Source organism: Rissa tridactyla, chromosome 2 (assembly GCF_028500815.1).
Source record: "Rissa tridactyla isolate bRisTri1 chromosome 2, bRisTri1.patW.cur.20221130, whole genome shotgun sequence".
In the NCBI taxonomy this organism is placed as follows: domain Eukaryota; kingdom Metazoa; phylum Chordata; class Aves; order Charadriiformes; family Laridae; genus Rissa; species Rissa tridactyla.
Genome location: NC_071467.1, coordinates 108,356,624 through 108,374,478, shown reverse-complemented (window position 1 = coordinate 108,374,478; position 17,855 = coordinate 108,356,624). Strand labels below are relative to the sequence as shown.

The window sequence follows — 17,855 nt, the reverse complement described above, 5'->3', positions numbered from 1 at the left end:
GGCGTATTTTATTTTCCTTTCTGCGTTTATTATCAGTAGAAATTAATTTTATCTGGGTTGTAATTGTGTGTTTTTCCTTTTCTTTATTTGTCAAATGTAATGAAAATGAAAAAGGAGCTCACAAACAGAAAGAAAACTTTTCTCATGTTTAGTATTTCATCTCATGTAGGTCTTTCATCTGTTCTTACACTAGACTGAAGAAGTTTTGGTAGAAACATTTCTTACTGATACTTTTTTTAAGGGGCTTCTGCCACTGTTATTCACACTAATGAATATTCCAAGAATATTCCAAGATATAACACTCCATGTTATTTCAGGACTTGATCTTGTATCTTAAACAAGCATGTAGAAGCAGTGGGAAAAAATACTCACTAAATGTATAGGTGTATCTGTTTGCCATGAATATTATTCCTTGTTCATCGAAGATAACATTCTTTTGAATATTTGGAAAGTTTATCTTCCATTATACTTCTGCTGATCTTGTGCATCCCACTTAATTTTAGAAACTTTACTGCATTGCATTGTGGTTTATTTTGGCAAATGGCATTTTTCTAAGGTGACTTAGCACCTTCATCTAGGTGGAGTACACGTCACTTTTAAGAGGTAACTTGGAACTTACTTTTACTAGAGTGCTACTTAACTTGCTGACCCAACATAACCAGCCTGCACAGTTACGACCAGAACAAACCAGTACTCTTTTGCTATTCTTCAGTGGCAGTCTAACATGGCAGGCAAACTGGATTTCTGCCAGCTGCTAAAGACAATGTCAGAAGTATATAAACGGTGATTTTTTTCAACGATGTGAATGAATGAACAGATCTGTCTGCCTCACTGCTGTCAGTATTGGGAGGATGGTGCTCCCCTAAGATTGCGGTTTTTGGCAAACATTTTCTGGTTTTGCAGCGCCTCTGTGATAACATCTTCATCTCCTGTGACTAGCCCCACATCCCAGTGACAGGATTAGCTATGAACTCACCTTCCACATGAAACTTTGCCCCTCCTATTTTTTCTTTCCCTTTTCTTGGAAATATTTAGCTTTTGATAAAGGTAGCAATCATGACCATAATGTGCCCTTTGTGCTTGTTACTCACTATAGTTAAATGGATTAATCAGTATCTTTTCCTTTTGAACTTGATCATGGAAACAATGAAGAGATATTCTTTATTAATAAAATGTAGAATATGGCCATTTGATGGGAAAGGTGAGTGATAACATCTGTAGTTAGATATAATTATATCTGACAGGGTAGACACTTTCGTAGTTACAAGACTTGTATTTAAGATACAATGTTACTTTTTTTGGTAATAGTTACTTTAATAACAATGCCTTGTTATTACACTAAAATTATTTAATTTATGCAGTAGCCTTGTATTAAACCTTACTGAGCCTGGGAGGGAAACACAAAACACTTAAGATAATAAATATTGGACTAAGTAAAACGTGGCAATGTTTTCTGTTCTTCTTAGGCTCTGGTCTCAATGATGGGCAGTGGCATGAAGTCCGATTCCTAGCTAAGGAAAATTTTGCTGTCCTTACCATTGACGGCGATGAAGCTTCAGCTGTTCGAACAAACAGCCCTCTACAAGTTAAGACTGGAGAGAAATACTTCTTTGGAGGTAAAAAAAAAAATCAAAACATATATCTGCTTCAAGTGCTGTTGTCTTATAATCTATGTAATGGGTGAAATGGAGCTCAGGATGTAATTCATTCATATTGATCGCAATATGGCTAATATGGCTACAATGGCTAGGTGCTGCTCATCAAAAAGTAAAATACTGAACTTAATTTAACTTTTAAGAATCTTTTTACACCTCTTCATCCTTGCAAAAGAAGCCCTGAGAAGTTCCGTACAAGAGTCAATCTAACTTGGAATAATTTCCCACATCTCTGAACATTTCAGACACCATTCTGTAAAAGGGCAGCCTTCCGTCAGTGGTTTAATTAAATGGCACTGAGAAGAGAGATAAACTTATGTTTTCAAGTTTGGAAACCTGAAGACAAAAAAATATAATTTTTCAGGACAGGTCTTAACCTTTTACTGTTTTTTTTAAAAGCTGTCATGATTGTGGGTAATTAAGAAGCTTTCATAAATTGAAGCCTAAGATTGTTCAGTATTTCTGTCTATTGACAGACGATATACTAAAAAGAGTTCTTGCAAATTGTGACTTGAATGTTTATTCCTCTTGCTGTCCTATGTTAGCATTTATGAAAATCAAAAAAGGCCATCAAAACTCTTGGATTTTTTAAGTATATATTTAAATTTCTATATTAAAAAGCCTCTTTAGCATACAAAACATATTTTTGATACACTGCTATCTTATAGGGGAAGGTCATTAAGGGGTTTTTAACACAAGTGTAAATATTCTTTTTCATACTGCTAGCTAGTTTTTTTTTTTACAAAAATTCAATTCAGCAGTGACCTGCAATCCTTGTTTAAGCAGAATTCTCAGTAAGCTCAAATGCTGTGATGAAAAAAAAGTTGCAAGTTATATTTCTGAAGTGTCGCACACATGTGAGGTTGCACATGAAAGCTTCAGGCAGAGAACACAAATTTTAAAAATAAATTTTATCAGTGTTGAAAGATGATTTTTTTCCAAACTTCCAAGGTGCATAGCTAATCAAAATAAAATATAAATGTGATACTATAAATAGTCATAACATTACCCGAGTGATAGAAAAGTTAGTGGCATATGAAGTACTCTAAGTAGAAAGGGAAAAAATCCTTTCAAGGTTATTCTCATTTCATTATCTGCTATCAGTGGAATCATTAAAATACATATGGAAACCAGTGTTTAAATAATGTTACAAAGCTAATATATAGTTAATTAAAAATAGATTATAGTCCTGCAGATACTGATGACACACACTTGCAGGAAACATTGTGGTGATGATGATATCTCAGTTCTAAGACAAATATTACCGAATTAAAGTTGATCTGTCACAAGAGTTAAACTTCCTATTGCTGCAACCTGTGTCTTTTTTAGTATCCTTAATTGAGGTAGTGTCCTGAATAGATTTTTTTAGCATATTGCCTCAAATAAGAGTTTTAGTATAGCCAGTTGTCACACGCTAAAGCCTGAAAATTATTTTGTCGTCAAAGCGTACCACCTTCAATTTGTCAAAAGAGTCTGAGACATTCTCGTTAAATAAAGTTATTGAGTACACATAGGAGAAAAATGAAAAACAAAAGCACTACATAATACATCCAGTGTAAAATTTGGTTAATTTTGATAGATAAAATCCCCAGACCATTATTACTTTTCCGGAGAGAGACTGATTGATTTTTTCTGAAATGGCTTTTACCTATGATTCTTTGGTTGTGAGGGGTAGATTGTCTAGTTTCTCCAGATAGTTTTTATACCCTTTCTCAGTCAAAATACAGGTTGATTTGTTGTCATTTCAGTTGGATTCCGAAATCTGCTTGACTTCTAATTGTTGACCTGTACTTTATAATCCCAGCATACTTCATAAAAAACTGTGCTTGTAGATATTGTTCTAGTGGGATATGAAAGGCAATCACGAATTCCCTGAAGTGTCATTCTCACATCTGTTCACCCAAATACATGGTCCTTTTGCATAAGCTGTGGGTTTTTTGTTTTTCCTTATTGTCTTTTATAATCTGAAAGGTCTTCTAAAGGTGTATCAAAAGAATAGCAGTGTCCTAACCTTCATGTCCAATTTTGTTTCGAAGTTAGAAAATCTGCAACACTGTACTTTTGCATTTTAACTGTCTCAAGCCATGAATCTGAGGAAGCTTTAGTTCTGACTTGGATCTGAGGAGCTCATTTATTTTAGTATACTCCCACATGAATATTGCTATATATATATGTTATTTATTTTGCTATCTATATCTGTTAATCAGAGATTACTTGCAATTTAAAGTCAGTCTTTTGGATGCATATTAGGAATGTAATCTTTATATTCTTTATATGAGGCAAAGGTATTTTTGTTCTAATTCCTCTATATGTATGTGTTCCTCCTTATTTTTCTTTATAAGCACTCCAAGTTATGGCTGTTAATAAATAATATTTGCAAGAAGAGTATATAGAGGTGAGAATAGTGGGGAACTTCAGACATTTGCACCACTTAGTAACTGTCATCAAAGAAGATATTTTCGTTAGTTTCATTAGGAGTAAGTTCAGATAAGACAATGTCAAATACTTTTTTTCTGCAAATTTGCATAATTGGTTAGGAAAGGGACAACTGCCTCTTGAATTCAGAGGACAGTATGTTTGGTTTTTTGCGAACTGTTAGATGGCTAGCAGAAAGCATTATCAATTCTTCGGGGATGATAAATTTTCAATGAGAAAAGGAACCCAGTAGATTTCTTTGATAGAGATCTGAATACAATAGTTACAGGTATTTTGACTATTAAACCTTTGTATTATTAACATTCAAACTTATATCACAGATGCAGAAGTTAAATGATCAGTTTTAAATATAGTAATGTTACTATATTTGTCCCAACCCACTTCTGTATTTCTTGATCTTGCAAAATACTGAGAAAGCTCAGTCCGTTGAATTTGTGTTTGGAGAGCTTGTATGGCATTTATAGAACGCTCTGAACATGTATACTCTTTTGATTTAAATTTTCCTATTTCATCTTTGAAAGAGATACCACGTGTATACAAATGTTTTGTTCTCAAAATTTTCCCTTTCCCTGATTTCAAAACAAGTGTGTCTCTTTATATTCTGATCTCCTGGTGTCAATATAGCAAATATGTAATATAGGCAATGGTGTTGTCTTTGCTGAAGAAAAGATTTAAAGGTTGCATTTTGGTGCTGCAGTACAATATTTTCTCAAAAATATATTGGAGAATTTAAAGAGAAAAGTAATTACAGTAAAATAGGTGCTGCCTCAAAGTAGTAAGGCAGACACTAGATAGACCCTTTCTGTGAAAATAACTACAGCTTTTACTGGAAGAGAAGTACCACATACTTGAATGGGAATTTTTGAGACAGTGTCTATTTTTCAGAAAAATTATCATTATCATATGTTGGCACAACTTCGCATTGGCAATATCCCATAATAGTGGTTTTATAATAACATAGGAAATCTATCAAAAATTGGGAATGGATTAAAGATTGAGTGGGTAAGAAGAACATTACTATGGCAAATGTAATGTTAAAACACTCCGGACAAATCAGAAATTTAAGCTGACTTTTACACAGATGGGTTTGCGGTGATGTCTGAAAAAGTCCTTAGTTTTACTCACAGTATTTTCTATTAGAACTTGATTATGACTAAGTCCAGTAAAACTACATAAATAATTGGGGAAATGCAGAGACGCAGGACAGTTGTGTGATTACTCCTGGCATTAGAAATTTTGGCACAGGCAGGAACAAGGCTGTGAGTCAGAGTGCTCCCTCCCTCTGTGCATGCACGTGGGTACAGTAAGGGCCAGTTGAACACTGTGTGGACACCAAAGTCATTCACAAAACTCGTGTGGACAGAGAGTGATGTCCTGGGCCTGGTTAGTCAACCTCCCTGTCTAGTAGCAGCCTCCAGCTACCGTTTGGAGAAAGTTGGCCTTTTAGAGAAACCAAACCTGATTGACGCTTCCTCGGAACTACTTCGTAAACGTGTTATGATTATTCCTTAGTTTATTCATTCATTTGAATAGAAATGCTTGTCAATGACCACCAAACATAGATTTTTATAACATGTCCAGCGGTATTTGAATAAAGGAGATGTGGAAATCGGAATCTTTTGTGACTTCTGCCTATAGAACACACTTTTCTAATTCTGAAAAATTGTAAGTAAATCATAAGAGTAAATCATTAGAGGATTCTTTATTTCTCCGGCAGAGAATAAATCATGTTCAGTAGTGTTAGAGTCTTTTTTTTTTTCCCCTTCCTTTGTGCTTCTCCTGTGCTGTCTGCCAGCACTACTAAGATCCTCCCAAGGGACAAACAGCAATGATGTTTTATTCAAGCCTAAGAGTTTGGGGAAGCTGTGCTAAAGATCAGGCATTTCTGTAGATTGTGTGAATGTGTGCGGGTGTATGTGGGAGGGTGGGTGCTAATTGCCTATTACCCTTCTGTATAATTATTCTTCTCTCCCCACTGGTTTTATTTTCCTTCTCTTTCTTGTCTTGAATTTGGGTTTTTGGAAAGAAGTGAACTTCCTTTCCCTACTAAGCTCCAGAGAATGATGTTTCTTTGTTGTTTCCAATTATCTGTGTAAAACAAAAAAGCAGAACAGAGAAAGTGAATCACAGAGTGAAAATGAGTCCATTAACCTCATTTGCACTGTTGGAGATAAGGGGCTTTTGTGAGATGTCTTAAGCTTGCACCAAACCACCTAATAGCTGCCTAGTACCCAGAGGAAATATTTGATTAGAGATGTAATTTTGACTTGTTTTTATTTTACAGCATTTCTTTTTAATTGCGTCTACTTTCCCTCTCCTTTTTCCCTCTCCTGGCTTAAGGATAGGAGGGTTTTTAGTATGAATGGTAAATCTTCATTGAGAACAAAGGTATGCAGTGAGCATCTGTCAATCCACTGTGTGCTGCTTTTTCTGACAAGCTAAGATGAGCGGACTATGCAGTGTTTCCTATGGGACACCAGTCTATGGCATATAAAAAGACCTTCCTTTCTGTACAACTGTACAGAACGCACTCTGTGTGGAGTCTTGTTCCTGGAATAGAATTCTTTTGTTTCTGAGAGTTGCGTTGGTCTAAAATCTCATGGAATTAGAGGTGGTGGAAGGAGAAGGGAAGAGGGAAGTAAAGCAAAAGAGGAAAAAATACCTTCTTCTGTTTCACATGTGCTGGGGTCTTCTGTGTGTGAATATTCCTTTCTTAAAACCCGTCGTCTAACCAAAGCCTTTGAGTGGTGTGCCTACATGTTTTTTATCAAGTTTTTCAAGTTTATCAAGTTTTATCAAGTTATTGTTTGGTCATTAACGGCTGTTATAGTCATGGTCAGACTTCCTCGGTAGTGTCACTGGGATTTCAAAAGCATGCAGGCTATCATAATCACAAGTATTATGAGACAGAAAGGGGGCATGGGATTTTTGTAGCTCAAAATCAAATGTGTTCAGCAAAACTGAAGTGGAGTTATTAGATACTACGTGACAAACGAATGGGACCCAGCCAATGGCAACTCAGGTTATCTGTTACCTAATAAAGGAAACTAAAGTCCCTGCTGACATTATTCTCTCAAGCCTGCAGCCTCACACATGTCCATAAGTAACAATGATGTTGGGTTGTATTTGCCTTTCTGCATGTTGATCAGATTTTTAATATGTCAGAGCTTTAGTTTTGGTGGCCATTTGTTTCTGTTGCAGGTATGACCACGAAACCGGATAGTCAAATTCGCATTTTTTGTGGAAAGGGTGCTTTCATTGTGTTTTGAAATCTTTCTCCTCATGGTCATAGCTCTACTGTAAGGTCAAATACAAATCCATGGGGAGAATACAAAGCAAATTCAAAATAACTCAGAGTATAATGTGATTTTCTGTATCTTCAGCATTTATCTTCAGGAATCCTTCCAGGTCAGTCCTACAAAATAATGATAAACACAAGAAATGAGAATAAAAGAATTGGAATGGGCTGTATTTTTTAGCAACCCTCATGCTTTGGATTGTTAAATCCAGGATGTTTATAAGTCAATAGATGAGTGAAGAATGTGTAAACCTGAGCAAAGTAAGAAAGTGGTTTTGTAGTAAGGAAAAAAAAAAAAAGAAAAAAAAAAGTTGGCAGGCAATTATAGGCACATAAGCCTCTCTCAGCTATTTAATACGTGATTCAAATTCTTTATTATCTCAACTGCTCTCTTCCACTATGAACCATGAAACACAGCTGAATTCATACTGCATTTATACAGCTGATCAACCTGAAGGGAGTCGATCAACATTGCACATTAGCTCTTTGAGTTTTATGCTTTTTTCGTCATATTTAAAGTTTTGTTTATTTCATTCAGATAATTTGAATGTTAGACAAACGAGACTAGGCAAAATAATGTTGACATTCTGTGTTTCGTTTTCAGTAATGTCAGTAGTATTGTTAGTGATTTTATAATATGCCAATCCACCAACACATTGTATGCAACAGTACAAGCAGAAATACTGGAGATAGATTGATCTCCTGAAGAAAAACAGGTGCAGGCAGAAAGCTGATACTTTGTGCAAGCAAATAAAAGATCAAATGTATGATAATGTGAGTTTAGGAATGGATATATGGGAGTATGAGTCTTGCTGGAATAACTTCAGCTTTTCAGCAAAGGCATATTAGAGATGAGAAATGTCTGCCTGCTGAAAAATGAATGAATGAAGTTTTGAGATGTACTCTCCTTGTTATACAACATAAATCTCCTGCTAAGTTGAAGATGTTAGCCACAGAGTATATATCTAGAAGTTTCTCAAAAAAATAGTGAAGGAATTGAATCTGTTTAGCTTTATTTACTTGCAAGCACTTACCTGTGTGCAGCAGATTACAGAACAACAAATTTCTCAATACATTTTCTTTTCTCTTGTTGACATTTAAAACCAAGAAAGAACAACGAATAAGGAAGAACATGTATCATAGAGAGTAAATCTGCATGGACATGGGAAGGAGTAAAATGACCTAATGGAACTCTGTTGTCTCTAATTCTGTGTGTATATATGATTTATTTCCTTTTTCACTAAATACAGTAGTCATATTGTTGCCTGAGTCTCCATCAGAAGCATATTCTATAAAGTCTCTGAATATTACAGAAAATTCAACTAAAAATAGAGGAAATTCTCTACATGGTATAGCTCTTGACTTCAAAGGGAAAGGAGAAGGGCTTGTAAAAATTAGTAATACTTATTCTAAAACAAAAAATTTTGGAGAAGAAAATGTCTGGTGAAGATACAGAAGAGAGCTATTGGAGACACAGTCAGAAGAGACATTTATACCGATATCCTGTATGTCCCTCTTGCTAATGCTTTAGTAGGTCAAGCTACAATGTTTTTGGTACCAATAGCTGAAAAAAGTGCCTGTAGGAGGGGAAGGGCAGGTATTTCAACAAGTAGTGAATGTTGGGAGGAAAGTTAACCAGTACTAATCACTAGACAGTACTAATTAGAGCTGTATGGTTTTAGAACACTGAAAATAATATAGTCTGTTGATAGCATTAGGAATCACTAATATCTCTGTGTGAGTGTGTTGAATTGTGTTGTGAAAAATAAACACATATGCTTTCCCAGTGTGTGAAAATAATCATACTCCTATGGAGAATGCTAATTAGTACTTGAATAGCACTTCTGCCAACTTAACCTGTTTTTCAAGAGTATCCTGGCTCTGCATCTAGGTGTATGAATGGTCTTATTGTCCACAGCCACAATTCAACACACCTACAGAAAAGAAAAGAAAATAAATAAAAAAAAAGAAAAATTCTTGGTGCTATCAATAGTTTATATTGCTTTCAGAGGCTTTTCTTGTTTTGGGGAGTAACTTAGTGGTGCTTCTCATTGGATTTTCTGTAAGTGCTAAAGTCTCTGTGATTTTCCTCTTAAAAATAATAGATCCTACCTCAGCCTCCCCTTTTCCTCACACCCCCTCTAAATGTGAGACAAATTTTCAATTGCATTTCAATGTTTTAATTATGTAAATGGTGACCTATTAATACTGTAAACAACGCTAAGCAAGGAGATGCCTACCTGCCGTGGATTCTGGTGGTGGTAGTCAGACAACTGACTTGCATGTTTCAGAAAATCTACCTACCCATATAATTGTAAACATGAATAACTTTGGAAATCTGGTTTAATGAGTCATAAATGCATAAGAGGAGAAAAAAAATCAGGGTATGTTCCAGAACTCACCAAAATACCGTGTTTTTTAAAGTGGGAGGTAGAGCAAAAATACAGCTAGTCAGTTAAGAGGCCTGCCTGACTTGTATGGTCTGAGCTGAGAATGATTCTCAGTGCTGATTGTAAGTACTGGCTCATGTATGAAACGTGACTGGAGCTAAAATGAAATTTATAATTACTGTCTGCTGCTTCTACTATATAAACAAACTGCAGGTAGCCCTTTGTGTCTAGGGCAGGCTGTCAGTTAAATCCTTGCATGCCTGCAGTCCCAGGTTGTTATTATCACCTTTCACTGAAGACAACAAATCCCATCATATAAAAGCGGCAGTCTAGGGCTCTAACAGGAACACTTATTAGTGATGCTTTTGTAAATCGTGAAGTAGATTTTAAGGGCTTATGTCTTTCCAAAGAAAGAACTTATTGAATCTCACAGTCAGTGGCTTAGAGCTGATTTATCTGCATAAATTGGCAAAATGGAACTGTGAAGCTGAAACAGAATGTTTTTCTGTTATCAGCAAAGCTCTGAACTTACCTGTATAATACTTTGCAGTGGGAAGTAACAAGTTAGAAGTGCACAAATCTCCCATGTGGATAGCTGATGGCAACCGACTTACAACCCAGTTTAAGGGCATTAACATACCTTGTCAGTGTCAAAGTATGTCTACTTTCAGTTTAATTTGGAGTGGACGGGGTTTTGGTAATACAGTACTGGATATTTAATGTTGATGATTTCTTTAGGAGGGAATTGATAGTTAACCAGCAAACTGCTAGACCATTGTGGGTTACTGAGTCCTGTCAAAGACACTGTTATTCATTTTATTCACTGGATGGCCACAATCTTTTTTTCCGCCCCCCACCCTCCCCAACCCCGAGACAGAACAATTTATCTGAGATTGGACAATTAGGATAAATATTAACTGTAGAGGTGTTAAAATATCCTGTGTTTATGAATGAAGAGAAGAAATAGGACACTGAGGGATGATGATCTCTGTCAAGGTTATATTTTAAACTGGAGAAAAGTGAAACTAGATCTGTTGCCATGGCAATAAAAGATACTCTTAGCCTCATTGAGTTCATCACCCGTGATACCAACTGTATGCATAACTTGAATGATCCTGAGAAGTGATTTTACAGACTCTCTGCTTCTGGACTGAGACCTGCATGATTATCATTTGATCTTGTCCAACAAATCCAAGTGAGATTGGACAATGTGACTAGTATTACACAATGACTGAAAATCCTTCAGTAAACAAACTTTTATTTATCAATAAGAACAAGCCAGATAGTGTTGTAGAATAGCAGCGTGTATGATGTTTGTGTAAGAAGAATCTTCTTTAATCTATAACAACAAAAGTACTCTCTAGATGGCACTAAGGATATTTCCCTGTGAATCTTTTTCCAAGTAGATGAGGCCTCAAAAAGAAGCAAGCTTTAATGATGCTTGAAAATGCTTCGTCTGCTTCTTGCACTTATTTCATTTTCATCATTCTTACTGACCAGACTTCCCAAAACACTTTCTGTACTTTCTTGTCATTTTATTTAATCATCTTTTTATTCCAACAGATTAATGTTAATTTTTTGAAAACTAATTCTTATTATGTAAGTTGGAAGCTTATGGGGAGCCTTAGAATAAATTATTTTTTACATTAATTAGGCCTATTGTGGTTTCACTGGCATCATAACCAAACTGAATGGAATTTTGAAGAGATGTTCAGATCCCATGTTCCCGTGATTTTCATTCATAGGAACCGGTTGCCCAGAGTCTGACCCTCTTACTTGTTTTGAAACTCTTTCATGTATACTTACTGTCTTTGCAATTCATGCTCTCCATAGACCTGATAAGAGCTTTTCCTTGTTGCGTTTTGCTTGATTGCATTTTCAGTATTGCCCTTTATTGAAAATTGCCTTTATTTTATTTTAAAGGAGAGGAGAAAGCACGAGTGGAAGGGAAAGTTTACCACCTTTTATTATTTGAATGTGTTAAAGATCATGGTGTGAGTATAGTGCTCATGCTGTTAGTGGCTCACAATTACTCTGTAGATACATGATGAAAAAGCTTGAGATAGCACAAAAAGATGGAATGCTGCATATCTTGATGCATGTTGAAGAAAGGTCACTGAGGAATTATACAACTGGAATAATGAATGAACCTTAAATCTGTCTGAGAATGATAGGGCTCTTTTTGTCAGTTATATATTCCTATTTCATTTTTAAACAGATTTTATTATACTTATGATCTCAACAAAAGTCAAATAGGACAAGTCTTTGTAAATGCAGTAAGTGATCTTTTCAGGAATCCTACAAATATTAGCAACAAGATTGTAATCGTATCTCATGCTAGTGCGCAGAATTATAAAAATATCACTGCATCATATCCATGTATTGTTTGGTAAGTAGTATTCTCATTTGGGTTGATGGCTATATTTTGCTGCATAAAAATAGTGGTTCATGTTTCTGCTTTTGAAAAGTGTCATAAACCACTGGGGTGGGTCTACAAAATGACACAACCACGTGTGCATACACGCACACACATTAAAAATATGTTCAGTGGAACTAGTTCAATTTTATGAAGAAGCCTGACCCTTTCTCGTAGTGCTTTAACATTTTGATGCTCGAACGAAGATGCAAGCTCCATAGCTGGTGCAATCTACCTGTAGAAACAATTCCTGAATGTCATACAGGCACGTGAAATTTGAAGTTTTTTGTTGCCTCTCTGTTCCATGCTTGGACTTGTGGTAGGCAGGTACTTACATTAGAAGTAGATTATGCCCTAATCAAGGTCTCTTTGGCTTTCCATTGAAGCCTTTCAGAGTTATGTTCAGGCAGCATAGCTGACACCTGTCCCCGCCAAAATTGGCTTGGTTTGCATACATGCCTTGTACAGTTAATATTCTGACATCTGAAATGACCTTACAATGTAAAATTGATAAAGACAGATTTTCTAAAATCACATTTGATTATGAGAATAGAAAAGTACTGCAACCAAGGGTCTCCATGGCAATTTTGCAGTAAATTTTTTATTTATTGCGTCAAAGAAATTTCCCATTATTTTAATAACTTTTGAAAGTGTTGTATACATTATAATATTGCTATTAGAAATTGCAGTTACTGTGGACTCCACTGTTTTTCTTTACACAGATGCATTTAAGAAAGACTGTGACTAATAAATTAATTCTTAGTACGTCATTACAGGTAGGCAGTTATCCTAGTCTTTACATTTTACCTTTTACATCTGTTTCCCCAATCAAGAACAAATGCGTAAGGACTCCACTTGGCTTTCAGTGCTAAGACAGATTTTACTGTATTTATTTGGAAAAAAAAAAAATCTTTTCAAGAGGGTGATACCAACATTCAGGGTGATCTTAAGGAAATTTGTTTCTATCCAACATCTTTTTAAAGTTTGGAGTGTGACATACAGAACATTTTTCCTTAACCATCATTTTTCATGAAACTGCTCTGACACTAGTCTCATTTACACAGCTCACTCCATTTTCTGCTTTGCTACTTTCGGAAAATGCAAGGGCAGGTAGAATCTGATTATTAACAGTTTCAGAAACAGCCTTTGAGTTTACTGCTCTACGGATCACAATGACTGTGACTCACCTTTCTAATCCTATCGATCTGCAGTTTCATTAACTTGCAAACTTCATTTGCTTGCGAACTATAAGTAATATGTCCTTGCTTAGTGAAATAAATAGCAGTATTGCGCCTGTATCATAAGCCCAAGACTGTTTCAAAAATACATCGCTCAGAAAAAAAAAAATTCTACAGAGTGCTTGGATCATTTGAAAATAAACTTATTTAGAAATTAGATTATTATATGTGTAGGGTTTACAATAAAAACTTATATCGAACAAAAAATCACTAGTAAAAATGTATAAAACATTTTTAAAAAAAATACAGGAGTGTATCCCATTCCCTTTTTCCACCTCATATTGTCAGGCCCACCACTTAAGAAGCTGAGGTGAATGCTTTAATCTGCATGAACTTTGTAATAGTATTTTGGTTTTATGCCTCAGTCAAAGCTTCTATGCTTCATTTAATGCACCGTGCTATTCTATTATGTGTTACGTTATAGTGAAGCACTATTTATAATTTTAAAATTATTTAATTTCATCACTGAAGTTCGAATTTCCTAAAAATTCTTCTTTAACGTAGTGGAATCATTTTGTATTTATTATCTCTGGTGACTAATTATCATTTCTTAGTTCATAATGAGTGTGTATTTGACTTTTTCAATAATTTGTTTTCTAGTCTAAATTAAAGATTGCAAGATAAAAGTGGATTTCCCTTTTATCCTCCTAAAATTCTACGCTGGGGGAGATAAAGCTATCAATTTGGAGAGGGTTCAACACATTCCAGCATGTTTGTATGTGACTCTTAGCAAGCCGTTTAATATCTGCTGTTCAGTTCAGCTACCTATAAAATGACATTAAAATACTAATTTGGGGGTGACTAATTAAAAAATGGCTGTGGACAACTTTACATTTGGATCTTTTTGCAATACTTTTGTATTAATTTTCCTTGAATATTCAAGTCCTAGTTTTTTATTACTAGAAATAATTATAAAAAGCTCATTTGAAGCCCCAATGAATGCATATTTACTGAAAGGGTTTTATGTTCATTTGTCAATTTTGAAATCTGAGCTGTTGTAAAAGCAATACTGCATGAAAAAAGGAAGAGTTTTATGAACAGATATGCTCCTTGAAATATAAGTTGTGTTTGTTAGATGTATAAAGGCATTTAAAATTGTTTGTCCCCATTTCGGAAGGCTTATATGCTTTCCAGACATCATGAACTGCAAATTGTATACACATATATATGTGGTATAAAAATACATCGTGTGATTACCAGTTTGTGATATGTTAGTTACACAAATGACGCAATCAGGTGACAGGGACAGTACTATGTGACTTATGGATAAGCCTGTATTTGCTAATATAATGTCAGGTTTTTAATTGAAAACAAATTACTTGTTTACTCACTTATAAAATTCAGAAATATTTTCCCCTAATAAATAAGTTCAAGAATTTAATCATCTCCTTTTTGAACAATTTGCTGACTTTTTTTCCCAAGGAAAGCATTTGTTGCATATGTGTCTCCTGATAAATTACTTAGGGTTCTACTTTAATAAATTTCAATCTGAGAGGCTTCTTGCAAGACTTCTTTAAAGGGTATTTTTGAGTCAGTTTAGATTTATAAGAAAATGACACAATGCAAATCAAATTTTCAGTTATTGTTGCTGATACTAGTGTTATTACAAATTAATCATCATCTTATGCACAAGGGATAAAGATGGCACATCCAGGAATATGCTTTGAAGATGCACTGAAATGAATACTCTTGAAAGAGTAATATGACTGAATCTTCCTGCTTATTAATATATTTTTGAAAAGCAGTTAATTTACAGAGATTACAGAAAGAGATTTGTATTAATAAAATATCTAATAATATAAAAATGGTACTGTGTTCAAGAATGAAATAATTTTAGGTAAACATAAAATAGCATGACTTTTTGTTTTACTAATAGACAAGAATGTTTTTTTAAACTGAGGAAAGGCTAACTTTTTAACTCAAGAAGAATAAAATAATAGCTATTTTATAATTTCCTGAGAGTTTCTTCTGTCTGCTAAATAGCAGCCATGTAGAAAGAGAGGAAAAGGAATATAGTTCAATATTTCAGGCTCATTGTTTCACAATCTGTAAAGACTGGTGTACTTTAAGAAAAACAAAACTTGTATTTCTTCTTAGGCTTTTTGTGTCATGGAGTTATATATTTGCATATCTCAAAATCTTACTTGCCAATTGATAGGTGGTAGTGACTGACATGAAAGACTTCGAATATGCTGTATCGTATGTATCAGATAGTAATGAAACACGTTTAACGTTAGAGGTGGCAAAGGGATGCACCATTTTTTCACAGCTAGGCTTTGTGATGTGCTGATGCTGCCAAATTTCATAGAATCATTGCCACAATATGAGTGCCAGAAATAGATGATGAAGTAATATTTAGGGGATGAAAAGAAGCATGTCATACTTAAGGTATCACTTTGAATTACATGAAAACTCATAATCTAAAAATGTTCACTCTTGCAGTATAACAGAAATGACATTAATTAAACTGCTTAAAGCATTACTGAAAAGTGCTTAACTGTGTGATCAGAATGCTGTATAGATTACAAAACAGAATAAATGCTGTAGAAATCAATGGGTATTTTTTATGTAATGTTTTACCAGGTCCATTGATCAGTATGAGCAAATTCTGCGTTTACAGCAACGGTGTGATTGAGGGGATACATACCACTTACTGTCCTCTAACTTCATGCTAGACAAGACAATACATTTTGTGAGAGAGTGATTAGAAGAGGTCCAGATTATATTCATTCTTTTATTTCATACTATGTATTTGCATACATTTCTTAAAAAAACAAGTTACCTTTTGTGGGAGTGGAAAGGGTAAAAATTCTTGTGATTCTTAAGGAGTCTGTACTTCAATCTGTCTTGGAACCTGAAGGAAAACTGACATAAAATAACTTGCGGTATATGAAGGATGTTGAACTGTAGCAGACGCTAGTACCATTGCTTTGTGCACATATGAAATATAGACAGAGGAGAGTGTAGCCAAGTTGGTTTTGGCTGTAGGCAAGATAATCTAAAGCTATAAGTAGCCAGTTGTTTGTAATTTCCAGTGAAATTGCAACTAATGTCCAGGGTACCTTCAGGACTTTGCTTTCTGACTTCGTGTCCAAGTTGCTGTCCCTACTGCTTTTCTACAGGAGGTGTAGAACCAAAAGCCAGTTAAGGGGCGCTGCAACAATAACAGAACCAACACATTTCGCGGGTTTGTCGTTGAAGCAGTTCTTTTATAGAGTTCTTGCTCCTCAATGCCATTTGACTTAAAACTAACAAAAAATGTCTTGAAGTTTTTAGGAGTAAAAATGTAATCAATCTTAATTTCTTTTGGATTTTTTTTATTTAAATCATTATTATTCAAACTATTATAGACAGATGGTTATGGTGCCATGCACTTACTCATTTGTCAGTGGAATGACTCCTTTTTCAAGCAATTCAGACATCTTGTTCCCACTTAAATCTAAGTCTGGACAATGTGTGCTGGGTAATGTGTGCTTATATACCTGCATCTTGTCATTTCTTCCCCTTTATTCTCTGGGTTAATCTGACTCTAGAAACACATTAGTTTCTTAAATGACTTAAATACATTTTTGAGAATGTGCCTTTACCTTGTATTCTGTCTCTACGTATTTTCATGCTTTTGTACTTATGGTTGGTTATAAGGCTCTGAATTTCTTAGGCAGCGTTCTTCCTTCTGTTCTCCCTCTTACTTTTCTTCCCTCCTCCTCATTTTTGGCTCCATCCTCCTCCCCTCTTTCCCAGCACACTGCCCAGTATCTCTCAATCAAGGTGAAGAGATGAATGACTTCTATTGCGGGAAGAGAGCATGAAGCCTGAGCACAGTGCACTCTAATTTGTCTTCTGTCTGAATGTAAAGCAGGCTCTATCACCCAGGCTGCCAGGCGAGGTTGAGGGATGGTAGCTCTGATAGGTTTATCATGTGTTCTCATCTCTAAGAAAGCTAAATGAAAACATAAAGTTCCCAGGCATTGGTTGGGTACATACCGATAGCATATTACTGCTGGCACTAAAATTTAGATCCACACTGAACTGTCAGCATCTTTTTCTTTTAAAAGGGACAGGATGTTTGTACTTATAATCACGAGGACAGCAATTTCAAGGAAGGTGTTGTATGTCATTACAGGTTAAGTTTAAAATGTAAAATATATTACTGAACAGTTATTTTCTTTTTGGATGAAGGCCAAAAAGCTTCCCTTTCAGGTAAGCATACCACGTGCACATACCGCCACACTGAATTTTTAAATTACGCTTTGGTGGGTGCATTGGAAGGACTAGTGGTAATGGTGGTCCAGAATTAAAAGTGTGCACATTGTTCATTGCAATCAGAGAAGACTGAGACTGCAGGATAATCAACCTGTGAAACGGGTGGAAAAAAAAAAAAAAGTAGTAGTAGATGAGGAAGTGTAACAAGCCACTGCAAAG

At 35.1% G+C, this 17,855-nt stretch overlaps 1 protein-coding gene across 1 annotated transcript in view; it reads left to right on the top strand.

Moving 5' to 3' along the window:
• The window catches only part of CNTNAP2 (contactin associated protein 2), a 1,192,916-nt gene that overhangs the window by 675,447 nt on the left and 499,614 nt on the right, over window positions 1-17,855 (top strand). Inside the window, exon 9 of the mRNA XM_054190578.1 lies at window positions 1,467-1,616. Within this exon, the coding sequence (XP_054046553.1) occupies window positions 1,467-1,616 (150 nt within the window). The remainder of the gene's footprint in view (window positions 1-1,466; window positions 1,617-17,855) is intronic.